At 41.8% G+C, this 19069-nt stretch overlaps 1 protein-coding gene across 5 annotated transcripts in view; it reads right to left on the reverse strand.

Moving 5' to 3' along the window:
* Positions 1-3493: 3493 nt before the first annotated feature.
* SPATA18 (spermatogenesis associated 18) overlaps positions 3494-19069 on the reverse strand; it is a 36496-nt gene continuing 20920 nt past the window's right edge. For 2 of the 5 annotated variants that reach the window (XM_084856778.1, XM_084856777.1), the window contains 8 exons: positions 14457-14591; positions 13632-13869; positions 12824-12982; positions 12010-12185; positions 9429-9552; positions 8582-8674; positions 5770-5815; positions 3494-5053 (listed from right to left, as the gene is read on the reverse strand). In XM_084856778.1, the coding sequence (XP_084712904.1) occupies positions 5046-5053; positions 5770-5815; positions 8582-8674; positions 9429-9552; positions 12010-12185; positions 12824-12982; positions 13632-13869; positions 14457-14591 (979 nt within the window). In that variant the 3' untranslated portion in view covers positions 3494-5045. Of the gene's footprint in view, positions 5054-5693; positions 5816-8581; positions 8675-9428; positions 9553-12009; positions 12186-12823; positions 12983-13631; positions 13870-14456; positions 14592-19069 lie in introns of those variants that run through there. The other 3 variants (XM_084856779.1, XM_084856775.1, XM_084856780.1) reach the window with 2 other exon arrangements.

The raw sequence follows: 19069 nt of genomic DNA on the forward strand, positions 1-19069 counted from the left end.
CTGATGTGCAGGATCTATTTTTCTCTTACATTTTCATATATCTTCCCACAACGTATCACACACTCACACACACACTCATCAGTATAAATGAGGAGCCAATTTACATCATTTGCATTATTACTCTAGCTGTGCAGAGCATGAATCTGCTCTGAACGTGGTCCAGCATATCAGCATTATCACTCTGATTATAAATAACACTGTCTTGGAAAATCACACAGCCTAAGAAATCCTTATTCATTTTCATCTCATAACAACTATTTTAGTAAACATTGTTCACTTGGGTAAGGTACACCACCAGTGCCTTCTAAGTTGACTTGTGGTCAAACATTAGGACTTGGCACAAGGTTTGGAACACCTTTGTTAATATGCATGCTATTGAAATGCTTATTAGATGTCTTTAATTACCTGGATAAGTCATGAAAAATAATATATTGTCTTTTTACAGAGCTCAGATATACACTGATTGAAATTCATTTTGTTCTGTGTTGGGCTTGGTATGTGGTTGAGGTCCACTTCACACAATGGCCAGGTTCCGATGTAATGGGAAACCATAGTTTCCTGCTATAGGAACAAGCTGTGGCAAGCCTCAGGCTTGTGCACCACCCCCCTTTCTCTTTTACATGCCAGAGAACAGAGACTGGAAGCTTTCCCTCCTGAAACCACAGTTGCCCATGACATCCAAAGCTGTGAACTGTTGGTTATTTAAATTATAGTTACTGAGAACAAGCCCGGATAAAACCATGGTTTCAGATCCTGGCTTGTTCTCAAGCCACATGTTAAACAAAACATTGTTTTCTAGGGCTGGATGTCACAGGGAACAGCAGCTAGTTTAAAAATGGAAGACAGAGCTTCTGATTACTTACTGGCAGCTGCAAAAGAGGACAAGAGGGGAGCGTGCAAGCCTGACATTTGTGCAAATTCATTCACTTAGCAGGAAACTGGTTTCCCATAATGTCTGAATTGGTCCCTTATGATTTTGGGTGCACAGTATATAGCTACATTTTTTTTAAGTGTCCACCAAACCTGCAACATATGAACGAGAATGTTAATATATATATTATACAAACATATGGCTGCAGATTTCTGTTTAGTATACACTGGTGGCAAACCTGGGTTAGCTGCTAATGTTTAGAATGAGACACTTTGCAGAGTGCAGTACATACTTCAAAATGTCTGACTCAACATTAAACTAACTTCACCGTGCTTTGCTTTCCTAATTAAAAACAAATATCAAATGAACTCCACTGGAAATGTCAAATGAATTAGGCTGCAAACCTAGGCACACTTAACTGGAAGTAAGGTGCACTGAATTCAATGGGACATTCTGAGTAGACCTGCACATGAGCATGCTGTTAATGAAACACAACTGCCAATGGTGTATTACTAGAAAGTTTATTTTAGCCTGCGGTGGCTTTCAAGAAAATGGACTTCTTGCCAGTTTAATGCTGCAGTCCTAAACACCCTTGCTACGGAGTATATCAAGAATCTTCTGTCCTTTTAAACAAATATTATAATGTAATCCTATGCATGTATACTTATTTATGAATATCCATGCACAGGATTGCACTGTAATGTTTTTTTTAAAGAACAGAAGATTCTCTTAGATCTTGATAAGGATCATGTTAGAATTTCTAAATGTCTTATAAATGTAATGAACAAAATATATTCTCTTAGGTGCTAAATGGTAGCTGAATCTATGGTTTTTTTTGTTACTTTGGCACCTGTATTTAGCCCCCCTCTTTAAGCATCCATATTCACTCTTGGGTAGCCCACAACATGTACACTGGTTATCACTGCTTTAGCTAGATCTTGTTTACCCATTCAAAATAATCACATGGTACATGTGAGGGATTGTATATTTAAATGCTCTCCCATGCTACTAGAGGGATTTCTTTGCTAAAAATCCCTTTTCTGCATAACTGTTAAAGGTGCAGAAGCCCTGTTCTCGTTTGTATTTAGTCACCCTACATGTTCAAACAAACAAACAAACACATACGTAGGTTTGCTGAATTCAGATAGGGATTGTTTCAAGTCAGCAATGTTTATGTTTATTCATTCATACAGATTTTCTTAAGACTGAATCCAGCTATTAAGCTGGATCATTAGAAAGCCAATTATTAGAATTTTAATACTTTAGCTGTACGTACGAATGGTGACTGTAGCCATGAAATTAAAAGATGCTTGCTCCTTGGGAGGAAAGCTATGGCAAACCTAGACAGCATAGTAAGAAGCAGAGACATCACCTTGCCGACAAAGGTCTGTCTAATCAAAGCTATGGTTTTCCCAGTAGTAATGTATGGCTGTGAGAGCTGGACTATAAGGAAGGCTGAGCGCCGAAGAATTGATGCTTTCGAACTGTGGTGCTGGAGAAGACTGTTACGAGTCCCCTGGACTGCAAGGAGGTCAAATCAGTCAATCCTAAAGGAAATCAACCCTGAGTGCTCATTGGAAGGACAGATCCTGAAGCTGAAGCTCAAATATTTTGGCCACCTAATGCGAAGAGAAAACTCCCTGGAAAAGACCCTGATGCTGGGAAAGATTGAAGGCAAAAGGAGAAGGGGACGGCAGAGGATGGGATGGCTAGATAGTATCACTGATGCAATGAATATGAACTTGAGCACACTCCGGGAGAGAACGCAGGACAGGAAGGCCTGGCGTGCTATGGTCTATGGGGTCACGAAGAGTCGGACACGACTGAACGACTGAACAACAACAAAGGAATGGTTTTACAGAGTTAAGATTTAATGTGATGTCCTTTGCTTTTTCTAGAGGACCATTATAAGAAATTACTTGTGGAACATCATGGATGTGTGTTTTGCAAGACTGTGAATGAGGATGTTATGTTACTGAATGTCCTCTTTTATAAGGATTTGCATGAAAAATATCTGTCTTAGTTTAGGCTTAGGAAGAATTTTGTTACATCTAGTAAATTTGTACGATTACTGCTGTTTGATAATGGAAAATAAATTACCTTGTATGTTTCATTATTTGTGCAGCCAGCTAGGAAACAGAGAGCTAATTTTGTTACTCAAATTTGAATGTTCTTTGGTTTTGTTATGTCTTATAGCTAAACAATAAAACACTACTACTACTACTACTACTACCACCACTAATACAAAGAGGACCTTTTATGAACAATACACACACACATTTTTTTCCATGTTTCTTATCCGAGAATACATCCTGTAATAAGAAACATCGAAACTTCCATTTATTTCTCTCACTTAGATTACCATAAACAAGGGCCAATGTTTCTGACTCTTACAGTGCAATTCTATATATCTCTATTCAGAAGCAAGTCCCATTGAGTTCTATGTACATAGGATTGCAACCCTAAAACTTGGACTATTTGCTTCAATGACACCTATACAATGGAGAGCTTTAAAGATCTGGGCTGCTCATGATGAAAGTAGATTTAAGCAGTGGTGGAATGACAACTTAAGTAATCCAGCACTTTTAATTATTTTTTTAATTCTTATTTATTTATTTATTTCTATAACGCCCAATAGCCAAAGCTCTCTGGATCCAAGCCAATCCATGTGACACATACATAAATCTAACTCCATCATTCATTTTAAGCAGGCAATGGGGAAAAGATTTCCAAAAACAGATGCAACATTGTTGTAAACATTAGCTGACCTTGTTGTAAAATTTGTAATCTTGAACACATTTTCAAAGTCCACTTACACTGGCAGGTAACATGTCTATCAAGTTGTATATGCTCTCCAAAGAAAGCTAGAAAACTAATTAAAGTGAATGGATGTTTTTCCCCAAGGGCTACATAATGTTATGATGAAAACCATGCAAAGCCCATTCTGTTTTGTACAGACAATCCCATGTTCTGCTGAAGCACCATGTTCAGGATCAGAAGTAAGAGAAACTGGCCTCATTAGACTAATTGTCTAACTCATGTGGACCAATCCTAATGTCTATATCAAAGGGCAAGGCCCCAAAAGGTCGTTTTTGTTGCTTGTATCTAAGGCTGACCCTACTGATGAGGTATAGGAGAGAAAAAAATCAGATCTCTTGGAAGAAAAACATGCTGATCTCAGCACCAAACAATAGATCAGCAGGAATATATGCTTCTGAAATCAAGATGTTAATTTTTACATCAAAATGAAACGCTGTAATAGGATTTATCTTGAAGGCATGCCTTTATGATCATGTTTGGATGCAGACACAACTATTTTTATTGAGCATGATCCACCCAATGTTAAGCATTTTTGGACCCCCATTGATTTCAGTGGGACTTTAATGTGCTTAACTTCACATGGATTGTACCCTAAATAAGCACCATCAAATGACTACTATATTTCAACTGAGAGTCCCACAGTGCAATCGTATGCATGCCTACTCAGATGTAAGTCCCATCGAGTTGAATGGAACTTACCTCCAGGTAAGTGTGTATAGGACTATAGCTTCAAGGTATTGCAGTGTTCAAGACATAAATACCTTCTTATGGGTGCTTCCAAACAAGGTTTTTATTGTGCAATCACCTTGCCTCATTCATGGAATTTTACCGTGTGTGTATGTGTGTGTGCAGATTATTCATCATCAATTTATAGCCCTCCCATGCTTTCCTGCTATGTTTTCTGTCTTTTTTGTTACCAGAAAAAAATCTATTAGGAAGGGAATGATGAAATACCTTTAGATTATCAACACAAGGAGCCCTCTGTCTGGAAGCACACTCTGTGTATGATCAGGAAATATAGACCATCTTGGCACCATATTCCTTGTGTCGGTAACTATTTTCTGAAAAGCGCTGCTCTAAGAGTTGTGTAAACAATTTTTTAAAAATCAAATGAATATGATCTTAACATGCATATGCAGTCTTTAATCAAATTTCTTGCATTCATTCCTTTAAAAAATCTAAATTTATAAAAACACACTAAGCATCAATCCCAATTCACTCTCCATTTGGAGTGATTCAAAACTGCTGTTCACATTATTTTAAGTGAGGTTTGAGGTACTCTTGGAACAGGAGGAAGCACCACAGAAGCGGACTGATCCAGATGTACAGAATCAAAAAACCATATCCAGTTAACCTAAATTCCTATTGGAGAAGAATATATATTTCAGCATATAACTTCTTTTTTTAAAAAAAAATTATGCATTGAAGGGCTTCAAGGTGGGTCTGTATTTACACTCTGGGTATTCCTGGTCTAAACTGATCCCATTAAGCTGCAATCCTATACCCACTTACCTGGGAGAAACTCCACTGAACTCAGTAGGATTTACTTTTGGGTAGGTACATATAGGATTGCATTGCTAGTCAATCAAGGGACTAATATGAGCAGTAGTAATAGCCATGGTGTTGGTGTTCTCCAACAAGCTGAGAAAAATTATAGTGATGGCTATAATCCAGCACAGAATGAAATGCACTTAAATCCCTTTTTTTCCCAAAGGGGTTAGCTCTGTATTGGATCATGGTTATTCAGCAACATTTGCTGTCAGTCTCCATAAAAACAGCTCAAAAAGAAACTAGAGAATTGGCCATTGCCATTGAGTGGTATAATGGCAACAATTATTAAGAGAATGCCATTATTGGTGAGAATGTGGATAAAATGAGAATCAGGGAATTCTATAAACCAGGTTCAGAACTTTTAACAACATCAAAAGAATGAAAATCCTTATTTTAAAAAAGAGTAACTGAAGAACAATGGGGGAAAGGGGGAAAAAACAGCCTGCAAATTGTTATATTATCTGTTTACTTGATTACTGAAGCATTTTAAAGCCATGATTGTCTAAGTTCTGAATACGCCCACTTACTTGGGCTTCCACTCCTTAATGGGGAAGGACTGCGGCTTCGAGACGGCTAAAAGACAAACAACAAAGCAAACATTAATATGGTTTGATTCCCCCCAACTTGTTTTGTTCTAGAGAAGAATCTCATTGTAAAACCTAAATACAACTTATATCACCACACTAGTATAAGGCAGGGATGGACAGATCTGTTTTGCTTTCTATAATACTCATATATTGTCAAGCACAGGTTTGTTCCATCCAATTTCTGCATCACGTTGCAAATGTTTCTTTTTATAAGTCTGCACAAAAAATTGTACACATTTTCATGCCCATTTTCATATGCATGAAACTTTAAATGCATTTCCCCCTAAAATACACGTTTTGCAAGCAATTGCACTTAATGCATGCCCTTTTGTATGCTGTTTTCCCTAACGTGTGCATTTTTGTATGCTCAGAGAAGTGCACTGCAAAATTCAGAGAAATGTATAAATCAGAATAGAATAGAATAGAATAGAATAGAATAGAATAGAATAGAATAGAAGGGTTGGAAGGGGCCTACAAGGCCATCGAGTCCAACCCCCTGCTCAATGTAGGAATCCAAGTCAGAGCATCCCTGACACATAGCTGTCGAGCCTCGTCTTGAACGCCTCCAGTGTGGGAGAGCCCACCACCTCCTCAGGTAATTGGTTCCATTGTTGTATTGCTCTAGCAGTCAGGAAGTTTTTCCTGCTGTTCAGACGGAATCTGGCTTCCTGTAACTTGAGCCCATTATTCTGTGTCCTGCACTCTGGGATGATCGAGAAGAGATCCTGGCCTTCCTCTCTGTGACAACCTTTCAAGGACTTGAAGAGCGCTACCATATCTCCCCTCAGTCTTCTCTTCTCAAGGCTAAACATGCCCAGTTCCTTCAGTCTCTCCTCATAGGGCTTTGTTTCCAGTCCCCTGATCATCTTTGTTGCCCTCCTCTGAACCCTCTCCAGTTTGTCCGCATCCTTCTTAAAGTGTGGTGCCCAGAACTGGACACAGTACTCCAGATGAGGCCTAACCAGTGCTGAGTAGAGGGGAACTAGTACTTCCCGGGATGCAATCAAAGGATTGCATTCTGGTTTTGCTGATTAATTTGGGATGCACAAAATAGGTCAGTTTATATTAAAATGCAAGCTAAGCACATTTCTCCTCCATCCCTTTTACAAGGTGGAGAACCCTAGAGCCTTTTCTTAAAGTATGCTGCTGCAGTGCGGCTCCTTACCACACTGCTAGGGTAAGGTGAGAAGGCCCTGGCCACGTGGGAGGATGAAAGTTCCACACTGCAGTTCAATCCCACATCCATTTTACCCGTTTCCTGGAAGAATGATGTCAACATGGGGAGGAGACACAGCATGAGCTCTTCCCACATGACTTGAGATTTCTCACCCTACCCCAGTGTCACAGAAAGGAGCTGTGCTGCAGCAACTCCCACACTGCCAGTGTCGCGTTAAGAAGGGGCCTTCACTGGGGGGGTCTTCATACTCAATGCTTCTGCAGTTCTGGTTCATTTCATGATACACCCGACAACTGCTTGTGTCCAATACACTACACTGCCTTTATATCAGAGGTGGGGAACCTGCAGCCCACCAGCAGCCCCAGCCAGCATGACCAATGGCCATGGATGCTGGGAGTTGTAGTGCAACAATATCTGGAGGGCCACTGATTCCCCACCCCTGCTTTATAGAATGCAAGCTCAGTAAAGCCCATTGGCCAAAAGCTAGGGTGGTGCACCTGCATGAAAAACAAGTGTCAAAGATGTGTTTCACAGGAGGAGAAGCTGAACCATTAGTCGACAGCAAGTCAGATGCTCAGCCTGGTTTTCCTTCCTCTTTCTGCCACCCCTCCAGAACAAAACAGAAGGGGGAGAAAGAGCAGAGCTGGATTCTTGCAGGAAAGGAGTTTAGCTGCACTCCCTTTCCTGTCTACCCCTACCACTGAAGGAAAAAAAAGGAGGAGCACCCATTAAATAACTTACACTTCTGAGACAGAATAGATATACTGGAGAATACAGTCGATCTGGTGCTCAAATTACAAGGGGGCTCACCCCCTCACCTGTTGTGATGGCCCGCTCTGCTACTGTTTGAAGAAGGCTACGGGGGGGGGGGGGGGGTGATTAGACTAAAGCTGGAGAAAGTCCCAAGAAGGGCCTTGTGGATTTCTTGAAAACCTCCCCTATCTTCCCCCCGTACTTCAAGCACTCTGGGGGTGTTTTTGTTTGTACATTTTAAAGCAGGAGCGGGCAACTTGTGGTCCTCCAAATGTTTCGGCCTACAACTTCCATCAGGCCTAGCCAGCATAGCCAATGATGAGGGCCGGTGGGAGTTGAAGGCCAAAACATCTGGAAGGCCACCAGGTGCCCCCCCCCCAGTTTTAAATACTGGCTGCATTCGGATGATCGCAGAGGGGGAAGCAACCATTGCGGCCACTCCCCCTGCCCCCGCGCGTGCGACCGCCATTTGCATTATTCCTCGCGCTGCAGCGCAGATTGGCATGTTGTCCAAACCCGACGTGTGATGCGGTGTCACAGCGTCATACCCACCCTACAACCCACAATGTGCAGTTGAGGTTATAGGGTGGGTATGAAGCCCCCCCGCCCCGGCCACCACGTGCCGGGTTCCGACGACACGCCAACCCATGCTCCAGCGTGGGGAATAATACAAATGGCAGTGGCACACGGGGACAGGCGGAGCAGCCACGATGGTTGCTTCCCCCGCTATGATTGTCCAAACCCAGTCACTGTCTTCATTGCAAAGGCCTGGGTTTGTATCTTATCTGGGATAGTTACGCTAATGAAGCCACTCCACTTTACCAAGTGTCTGGCGTAGCCTGCGCTATGAGACAGGGGGCTCACGCTGCGGCTGCGGCTTCTGCTTCTGCTTCTGCTCCTGCTCCTGTGGGACCACTGAAACAAAATGGAGACGATGAGACAGATCTCTATGAAGCTTGGAGCATTTGTCGTGGTGACATCATAGGAAAGCAGGGTGGCTATATGGAAGAAAAAGCTGGATTTGCTTTCTCAGGCATCCTGGTGCCAAGTTGTTTAGGGCTTTGTACACCAGTACCAGAACCTTAAACCTGGCCCAGTAGTGAATAGGCAGCCAGTGCAGTTCCCTCAGCAAAAGAGTTACATGCTGAAAAGGGGCAGCTCCCGACAACAGCCAAGCTGCTGCATTCTGCACTAGCTCCAGCTTCCGGACCAGCCTGAAGGGGAACCCCACAAAGAGCACATTGCAGTAATCCAGTCTTGGAGTTACTAGCACCTGTACCACTGTAGCCAAGCTATCCCTGTCCAGAGAGGTCATAGTTGGCAAACCAGCTGAAGCTGGTAAAAGGCACTCTGAACCGCCATTGCCACTTGGGCCTCCAGTGACAGTGATGGATCTATGAGTACTCCCAAACTAGAAGCCTAAACTTCCAGAGGGAGGGCAACCCCATCCAGAACAGGCAATGAGCCTCTCTCCCAGACTCAGGAACCACTCACCCACAGGGCTTCTGTCTTGCCAGGATTCATTCAGTTTATTGACCCTCATCCAGCCCATGAGGGAGGTTGCAGATGGAAGGGGAGTTGGCAGACACCCCCTCCCCATGTGAATGATGGAGCAACTTGGGATCCAAGCCCATACGCTTAAATCTTAGCATTCAAGAAGAGCCCTCACCAGAGCACCTCTTCTTGTGACTGCCTCTCCCTTCACAATGACAGAATCTTCTTCCAGAAGAGCAGGCCACACATGGTAGACCACCAGTGGCGCTGTGAATTCAGAGTCAAAGCTGCGACGGTATCTAGTCAGACACAAAGGAGTTTAGTTTGCAACTGAGTTAGTAGTCCATATGCCATAGATTCCAGCGTACTCCCCTTGTAGTTACTTATCTATCACTCTGTATCCTATCCTTCTTCCAAGGAACTCAGAGCAGTAATCCCATTTAATCCTAGTAATCCTGCGATGTGGGATAGGGTAAGAGACAATAGGCAACTGGAGCTACACATCCAAGTGTATCCCCAGCCTTTGAAAGGAGTACTCCTGTTGAACAGGAGCCTTGTAGTATTGTTCAGGTCTCTCTTGTATGTGTATGATGGTGGGGAATTTCACAGTGGGAAAGAAACTGTTTTCTTCCTCCCTCTGCCCCCCACATCCTTTCTTCACTACCCCCTTCCCCTGCTTGCTATATAGTGCTGGAGCTCTGGACCTGGGAATTTTATTGCTATATAAGAGTGAGGGGCTGGTTCTGGAGAATGGGAAAGGAAAAGGGGCATTCTTCCCCTTTGCCTTTCCTTCCTCCTGAAACATTCCTGCATAGTGCTGGGAAGGGAACTTTGTAACCTCATGGCATGCTTCATCGCAACCCTAATGACTGGCCCAAAATCATCCACTGAGCTTCATAAGTAAGTCAGGATTAAAAACCAGATCTCCCTGGTCCAAGTCTAACACTCTTGTCCATTATACCATACTGGTGCACTTACACAATTAAAGTAGAAGGGGCTGTTCCAGAGCAAATAGGTTAAAGTCACACAGAAAGAACAAATACTGACAGAAGCACCATATACTGTTGCCATGTTCACAGTATCCACAGTTATTTACAATGCCACTTCTCCACACTATCTCAAAATGCAAGAGAAAAGGTAGTAGTCCACTAGAGTACCCCCACACACACACACACGCCAAGGTGGTCTTTCCTTATGCTTCATCATGAACATTAAAACAGAGTACAACTGACTGCTTAAAATATGACAGTGAACACATTGCAAGAACATACAGTGCTTTTGAACAGGATTAAACAAAGCGGCTCTGAAAGAAATCCTTTGACAGAACTGGAAGCTGCACTTTTGCAGAATAAGAATACACCCCAAACTTCTAAACAGGAAGGTATGGAGTGGCTCCCACAATGGTGTCTCTGACTGTCCACTAGTAATCCATCACTGACGTACAGGAAGATATCAGTTATTACCTCATTACGTCTCATCACGCACATGGTTAAATATTGGAGGACCTCAGATTAGAAATGTTTGCCACCCTCAATGAACTTCAAGTATTTCCAGTGTTTTTCATGTTCTCAGGCCTCAATTCCCCCCTAAGCTTGGAAACAGACATGGAAGATGTATTTCTCCGGAAGTCATTGTCCCCCACTTCTTGACCTTCCAGGCCAGACAGTGTAGCTTTGCCAGATTCTTCAGACTCAGAAGACCAGTGCAGACCCCACTGACCCCAAATTCTAGAACCCAACAGCTGCAGAATTGTGCAATGGCCCTTTAGAGGCACAGAGAGTGCCACAAAAGGTGTGGGGTCAACAGCAGGACCAGATCAGACAGTCTTCAGAAGGCCTCACAAGGCCTTTGCACTCTGCTGAGGCAGCAGCTCCAGCTAGCACCTTCCGGAGTGTCCTGTCCAGGGTCCTGCTATGCCTGTGCCCTACTAGTACAGGCCTCTGCTGCAGTCTGCTTTCCCTGAGCCATAAGCCATGATGGGACAGCGTTTGTTATGGAACTACACACTCACTTGAGATCTGCGGTTACAAACCATGACAACAATCCCCAAAGCACTGGAATTCCTGGGAAAGGGATCACTCTTCCTCTATCCTCCTTTGGTATGGTAAGATATTAGATCTAGAACTTCTTCATGTATCAGTCTTCCTACAGTGCCCTATAGCGTTGTCACTATTTTGCCTGCTAGGAAAGGGTCTGCTAACCTCACCATGCCCCTGAGTGATGGAGGGACTGAGTGCTCACAGCCACATACATCCTGCTGGATGCCAGCCATGGAGAGGATGGGTTCAGTTTGGAGAAGGCCATGGCAATCTTTTCAAGCAAAAGCCATTGACATAACAGGCCTATGCCAGGTACAGGCTGCTATTGGTGTACTACACAAACTGAGCACTCCCCATTTTCTTTGTTCTTTCCTGTCAGCGGAGGCCAGGAAGTGTATGGGCCTTCCTTGATAGTGGCCAGTGCAGAGCACTATGTTTCACGGGTCACTTCTGGCCATATGTGTGCAAGTAACTAACAACAGAATACAACAAGTTTGCCAAGTTAGTATTTACTTAGCATTATAGTGATTGAATAATATACGAAACTGAATATTGGCCTTAATTCAGTATTGCGCAAACAAAATTTATAAGAAACCCTCAATCTTGGTGTGAATACGCTATACCATCAGGGAGACTGACTCCCATGTCTTTTGCACCCTTCATTTTTGCCTTGGGAATACAGGACTTAATTAATAGGCTTAATTTCATTTCCCTTACTTGTACTCGCTAAAAAGTTCTCCGTCTGTACCAAATGAAACATCAAGCGGAGGATCCAAAGTTTGCATCGAAAAGGCTACACGGCACAACTCTCGTATTAAACCACTGATCATGATAAAATCAACTTCTGGCGGGAAAGAAATCTTAGGATTCATGTTCATTGCACGAATGACTTCCTGAAAGCAAATGAAACATAGATGTGTTAATTTTCTAGAAAAAAACAAATCTGAAGTTACAAAAAGTTTGTAATAGGAGATAATACATGAGGGCCATTTAAAAGACAGCAGACATACACACACACACACACACACACACACACACGAGAAAATTAATTTTGGGGAAAAGGAGCACACAATAGAGGGAAGCAATGTGTTCAGACAGGTTAATACCTCTTTTTTAAAAATAGTGTTTTTAAAATGGCATCGCCAATATATTGAGTTCAGCTGGAGACCATTTTGCAGTACCCTGCCTAGAATAACGTTAGTGAAATCAGCAAACCACTTTATCGGAATAGTTGGGTTTTTATGTTTCCACTGTTGAGATTGCTGGTTTTAGAGTGTTTTGCTTGGTTTTGTATTGGTTTACTGTTGTAAGTAGCTTGGAAGCCTCAGCAGAGAGGTGACGCATAAATATTAGAAATAATGTTACATAAACCCACAGCTGTAGAAGAAAGCTCACTGAGTAGCAAAGTTATATTACAGCGTTTAACGCCACCCTTAGAGGAGATCAGAGCCTGATCCATTCACATTCAAATGTTTAAGCTTCGCGAAGCTAAGCAACACCCTGGTGGAGGACCACATTGTCACAGACTTACACTGACACTGGACTGAACATCATATAGATCCTCCTGGCGAACAATATAGTCCATCACCATGTCTTCAAGTGATTCAGGCCCTGGGTAATTTAGGGACAGAGTCTTTCTAACACGCATTTTGAACTGTCGGAAGGCCACCTTTGCTGCATGGAAAGACTCCTACAAATGATAAAATAACAAGTTAAATACAGAAGCCCAAGAAAGACTGAGGTTGTTTAATCTTCAAACTCCAAACGTCACAGGAAGAGTCATACTTCTTGATGTGGGAATTTGTCTATTCTACTATGATTCTTATATAGCACCATCCTGCTCCAGCTCCAGGAATTAGTGTTTGGAGAGTTGAAGCACGCATCTGGATATCATCTGTGACTCAAATAAATGGCCTTTGAACCCTGGCACCCGGGACGAGCATTAGCATTAGCACCAAATCTGTCTATAATGGCATTATATAATGGCATTATAATAGACATTATATCTGTCTATAATGATTATCACTTCAACCTCACATTTTATGGCGAAATGCTAACCCAACTGTTGGTACATCCCATCCTCAGCACCTATTATACTGGTGCAGTGAGTCTTTAAAGGAGGCTGCCAGCCATATTCAATTTTTACAATGCTTGTAACTGAAACTGTAATCTAAGCCTCAGTAAGGAGACTTGGTACCAGGAACGCCAGCCCTGGAAGAAAAGCTAATAAATGGACTGTTGTTTACTCTAAATGATGTAAGAATAAGATTTGTTTGCAAATGACTCATTTATGAGCATGAGTAATATTGAAATATGAGTGATATTGCTATATGTCATACCACGACTGCCACATAGATTATTCTCTGAACCATCTCCAGATCGTCAATGTAACTCCTCAAGAGGGTTTGAGCATCCAAGCGTTCCTGAGCATAAATGTCACTGAAGCGTTCCACAAGGCGAGCATGACGGGAAGCATTTGTAAGTCTCGCTCGGCCAGGTGAGTAATTTCTCATTGGAAGTGGGCTAGGTGATCTGCTTCGGATGGATCTTGGGGAAGGAGATGGACTTCGTGCAAGCCTATAACAGAATTGCAAAATGGAAGTAATGGAAGATCTTTATCTTTACAAATATTTGTTCATGACAGTTCTCTTAGGAAGTAGGATTTAAAGAACATTATTGTTGTCATTATTCTTGGGAGAGAGACCTCTCTTCTTCTTTTGCTTGTTACTCTATAAAGCACCATATATATATTGACGGCATCATAATCATCATGAGATACTATACTGCTTTAGGCTGCAGTTTTCTTCAGTTTGGTCCAGCGGTAGGCAACTTTGTGCACTCCAGATATTTTGGACTACAACTCCCAGAATCCCCGACCATTGGCCATGTTGGCAGGGGCTGATAGGAGTTGCCATCCATAATATCTGGAGGGTGCCAGGTTGTCTGCCCCTGTGCATTCAACATAATTTTTAAAAGCCATTGACAAACCCTTCCACATTTCGACTCCCAAACAGAAATAGATCTAGATCTAGATCTTCTTCTTCTTCTTCTTCTTCTTGAGAAACTCAACGTGCCTCATAATGGCTTGAACAATTATAAAAGTGCATTGCAAAAGAGCTACATTTACAGAAAATGTATGTTTTGAATCAGATGAGTGCCCTTACCTGCTTTGTAGAACAGATTTTTGAGCACCAAGCACAGCAATCTCATCCTTCAGTGTTTGAAGCTGCTCCTCATAGTCACTCAGCCGCTCCAGGTTCATCAAAGCACATTCTTCTTTTGCCCGAGAAGCCTTTAGACTTAACCACATGGAATAATTTTGATCACAAGGGGCGTATTTACCACAGTCAATACCCTGTTTTTATACTATACTAACTAATCTAGGTGGAATGTTGAAAGCTGATAACCAGAAAGAACTCCAGAGTTACCAATACACAGCAAAAGTAATGTAATATGACATTTGTCATTTGCACACAGTTTAAGATCAATATGATCTATATTGTGGTTGTTGTCTTGCTGGTTTGACATCTAAGTCAACCCAAGGCAATGCGAAATTTCTTAATATCTTACTTTATGAGCTGTAATCACACAAAAATATGTTGAGCTATATAATTATGTATGTCAGGGGTCCCCAATGTTTTTGGACACATTTGTTTTTGGCACATTTGGGAATTTCAGAAACTGCTGTGGGCACCACTTCAAAATGGCTCCCAAGGAGGATGTGGCTAGTCATATAATGGCTACCATGGGGGCCTGGTTAGGTAAAAGTGAGCTAAAGAAGGGTGGGCAACAGAAATAGTGAGGCTAGAGGCTGGGGATGGAGGTAGAGGGAAAAGAAAGGGCAAGCCTAGACACTGGGAAGTGGAGAAACAGCAAGATAAAGAGATGGGGAGAGAAATAGTGAAGCCAGAGGCTGGGAGAGAGGGGGAAACAGCAAGGCAAAAGGGTAGAGAAGGAGCAAGGCTAGAGACTAGAAAGGGAAAGAGAGAATACTGCCCTAGTATTTTCCAAGGTTTTTTTAAACTCTTTTTTTGAAGAGGGCAGGGAGAGCTTCGTGGGTGCCATGGCACCCATGGGTGCCACGTTGGGGATCCCTGATGTATGTAGTATAGATGCTAAGAATATACAGACACACACACACATGGGGTGAAAGTAATTCAGATGATCTGGTCACTGCTGAAATCACCAGAAAATGGAATATCCATGAACAGGATTGTGTCACAAGTTTCAACATGCAAACAAGTTCTTGCCAAGATACTTTCAACAAGCCACCATACAACATGAAAGCATGGTACAATAGAGCCCATCAAACAATGGATCCCTTTTGAGCAGGCTTCCCCAACGTGATGCCTTCCAGATGTTTTGGACAACAACTTCTATCAACCCCACCCAGCATGACCAATAGTCAAGGAAAGGTGTTGTAGGACAACACATCTGGAGGGATCCAGGTTGGAGAAGGCTGCTTTAGAGAATCTAATTCCATAGGAACGCCATTATACAAAGCCTAAAAATTTACTGGATTATGGAATGGAGGAGGCAGCTCCCCAGTTAACATTTCATGGAGAGGACTAGGTTACATAAAGGAATTCCAAGACTTCCACCTTTTTTAAGACCTAGTTCCTCAGGAAGTCCCCAGGGACCTGTCCCCTGTATCCACAGGAGGTCACATTGCTCTCTTGGACTCTGAAGATTTAAGCCATGAAGACACCTGTACACCACAGCCAGCACCACATTGACACAGCCTGAGGCTGCTAAAATACACTAGGCCTCTTTAAGAGAGAAGGCCTTAGTCAATGTGGAAGTGAGACTAACCAGCCTAAAGGAAGCCAAAACCATAGTTAAGGCTCAGTAATATCTGTTGCTTGTTAGAGCAACATACAGACAAGTTTGTCTGGCTTTCAGCCCCACCCCCCACCCCCACCCCCAGGTACCTCTTAGAGCTCTCCATGGTACTGCCCTATTCCTGGCTCCCCAGGAAACCTGACTCTGGTTTGGTCAGAAACCAGTTAATTATTCAGGAAGGCAAATTCCGAAGTAGGCAGTGAAGAGCTCCAGAAGGATTTCCAAGCTGGATGACTAGTCAATATATTGGCATTTGAGATTACACATAAGTGCAAAGTTAAGTCCAGTGGGGATTTTTTCTCACTTATACTGGAGATAATGACCAATTAAAATGTAGTGGCAATATTAGGCATATATCACACCTTCTGCCTAATTTCAAACACCCATCACAGGAATTAAAAAGATTAGCCATGTCATGCTGACATTACAAATTGTGGCAAAAATATCTCATCATGAGTAGTATGAATGTATGAGGCTGGCAGCAATAAAGGGGTGTCAACAAAAACTAATCAAACACATTTTGTTTCAACTATATGAAATTATTCAGATGAATATTCTTACTGTGGTTCCTAGTGCTTGTATATGCATTTGTAGTATGATCATAATCAACTCAATGAAATGTCAATGTGACCCGATGTTTCATAATTAATTGCTTAGAAAGAGAAAGTTTTCAAAATCCTTGGCAAGACTTAGATATAGTTATAAGAACATTACAAAATATCCAAAACATACAGGTAAATATCGTGTCTACCCAAAAATAATTGCATGGTAACATGTGCTAGATTTGAATAAAGATTATACATTTATATCACATGATCTATCATCACTCAGTTATTCTACACTTGATTACTCTCAACTGAATGTGTGAACTGTCTCCATTTAAATGTACACTGTCAGAACTGACCTAGGATGATACAAAAGTTTTATCTGTCGCAATTAATCCATAATTACTCATTCACACATGTAAATTTCACTCAATGAGAAACAAAATATGCATGTATGAATTATCTTAGATCTACTTGATCACACAGCACTGCATATCCATCCACTTTTTATTCACATGACTTATGCCATGATACACTGGATTTCCTTTCTTTCAAATGTACAGCATACTTTGTCTTCAAGTAATTTAATGTTTTCTTTAACAGTATCTGCACTGCAGCAATACAGGGAGATATTATCCAAACTCAGTATAATTTGAATACTAAGTTGCAACAACTTTTCTATTCTAAGGTCATTTGGGGGCATAGTTTTGGTGTGGCTGTCACTGTGTGTGGTCCTAGTGTTTTGGAATGTATTGTTGATTATGGCTTATGGTTGATTATGGATTATGACTTGGTAAGTGAATGGAAAGAAGTTAACAGAAGGAAGGAAAGTTTCCTGACTCCATCTTCCCCCTACAATTAATGTGTCTCCCGAAAGCATATGGGGGTGGGTGAGGAAGCCTTGCTGATCAATGTGGAATGGGGTTTGAGGGGGGAATTGCCCAATCAGTTAGACCTCTGCCCAATTCGGTGCAATTCCTCCTCCCTCAGAAGCCTACCAATGCCCCATCCCACATTGCTGGTGAGTCTGTCTTCCAGGGCAGCTGCAGGGAGGAAGAGGGGGTAAGAAACTTTCTTTATGTTAATTCCCTTCTGCTCACTTACCTTAGGGTCCAAATTATTTTTTAATAGTAGGCTTGGCTGTAGTGTAGTCTTTGGTATTCTAAAGATATGTGCTGCTTTCCACTGTGTTATGTCCATACACTTTTTAATCAGGTCTGCTGCTTTCCATGCTGAAATTACAGTGGGGGCTTTTGAAGCTTTTTAAAAATTATTTATTTGTTTATGTATTTATTGCATTTATATCCCACCTTTTTTCCTCATGCAAGGAACCAAAGGCGGCTTACATTATCCTCCTCTTCTCCATTTTACCTCACAACAACCATCCTGTGAGATAGGTTGGGCTGAGAGTTGCAGCTTCTGCTATATTTTTTGTACTTTTTAACAGCCGTGCTTCAACTTATTATATGTTACTGAATCCTTTTTGTGCAGTAACAAGTTATATGTAACAAGTTAATATATACATTGTACAGTGTGCCATCAAGCACAATCTAACCACCCTGTGAATATCAGGGGGGAAATGGTCACCTTCCTGAAGGCCAACATTTATTTCTTCTAAAGAAAATAGAGCATTAAGCAGCATATACTAAAATGTATAGTTTAAAGTGGAAATACAGCTCTAAAGATTGGGAAGTTGAGATCAGGTGGCATCTTCAACAAGTTTAAATCATTATAGAAAAATAAGCTCATTTCATTGGCCAGGACATCTAAATCACAAGAATCATGTCATGTTTTTGTCAAAAAAAGAGTCTCTAGAAACATAACTTAGAAGTTTCATCCAGTTTAAGAGCATCACCAGAAGTAACCTGAATGAACTTGCATTTGGATGTGGAGAGTAACAGAGAATACAGCTCACAAAACAATTCCAAATCACAGACCACAAGGCATGGCTAGTTGCTGATTCAACAGCAGCACCTGCCACCCTTCTGGCCACAAACTGTCTGGGCAGGAGAACTCCTGCTTCAAGAACAGCAAAAAAAAAACCAGCCTTCATATACTGGTTTTTCTATATACACTCATTATCAGGCAAATGACTATACATGTGAAGGACATACTTAAAGTACATTTTGCCAGGCAAATACATGCAATGTAATGGGCTAGGCTGAAAACCACAGAAAACTATGTCTGACCTGCTTAAAGACACCTACACTACACTCAAATTAGTTTAACTCTAGTTAAACAAGTTTAGTTTAACTCTTGTTTAACTAATTAGTTTAGTTGCTCTGGCTTCTTCTGAAAAATTCTGAGAATTGCAGGTTTGTGCCAAGCATTCATAGCTGAGATTGAATGGGAGAAGCCATGAGAGTGTAACCATTTTAAAGTTGTAATGT

Source organism: Heloderma suspectum, chromosome 5 (assembly GCF_057233095.1).
Source record: "Heloderma suspectum isolate Gila_16-S chromosome 5, 16-S_ref, whole genome shotgun sequence".
Classification (NCBI taxonomy): domain Eukaryota; kingdom Metazoa; phylum Chordata; class Lepidosauria; order Squamata; family Helodermatidae; genus Heloderma; species Heloderma suspectum.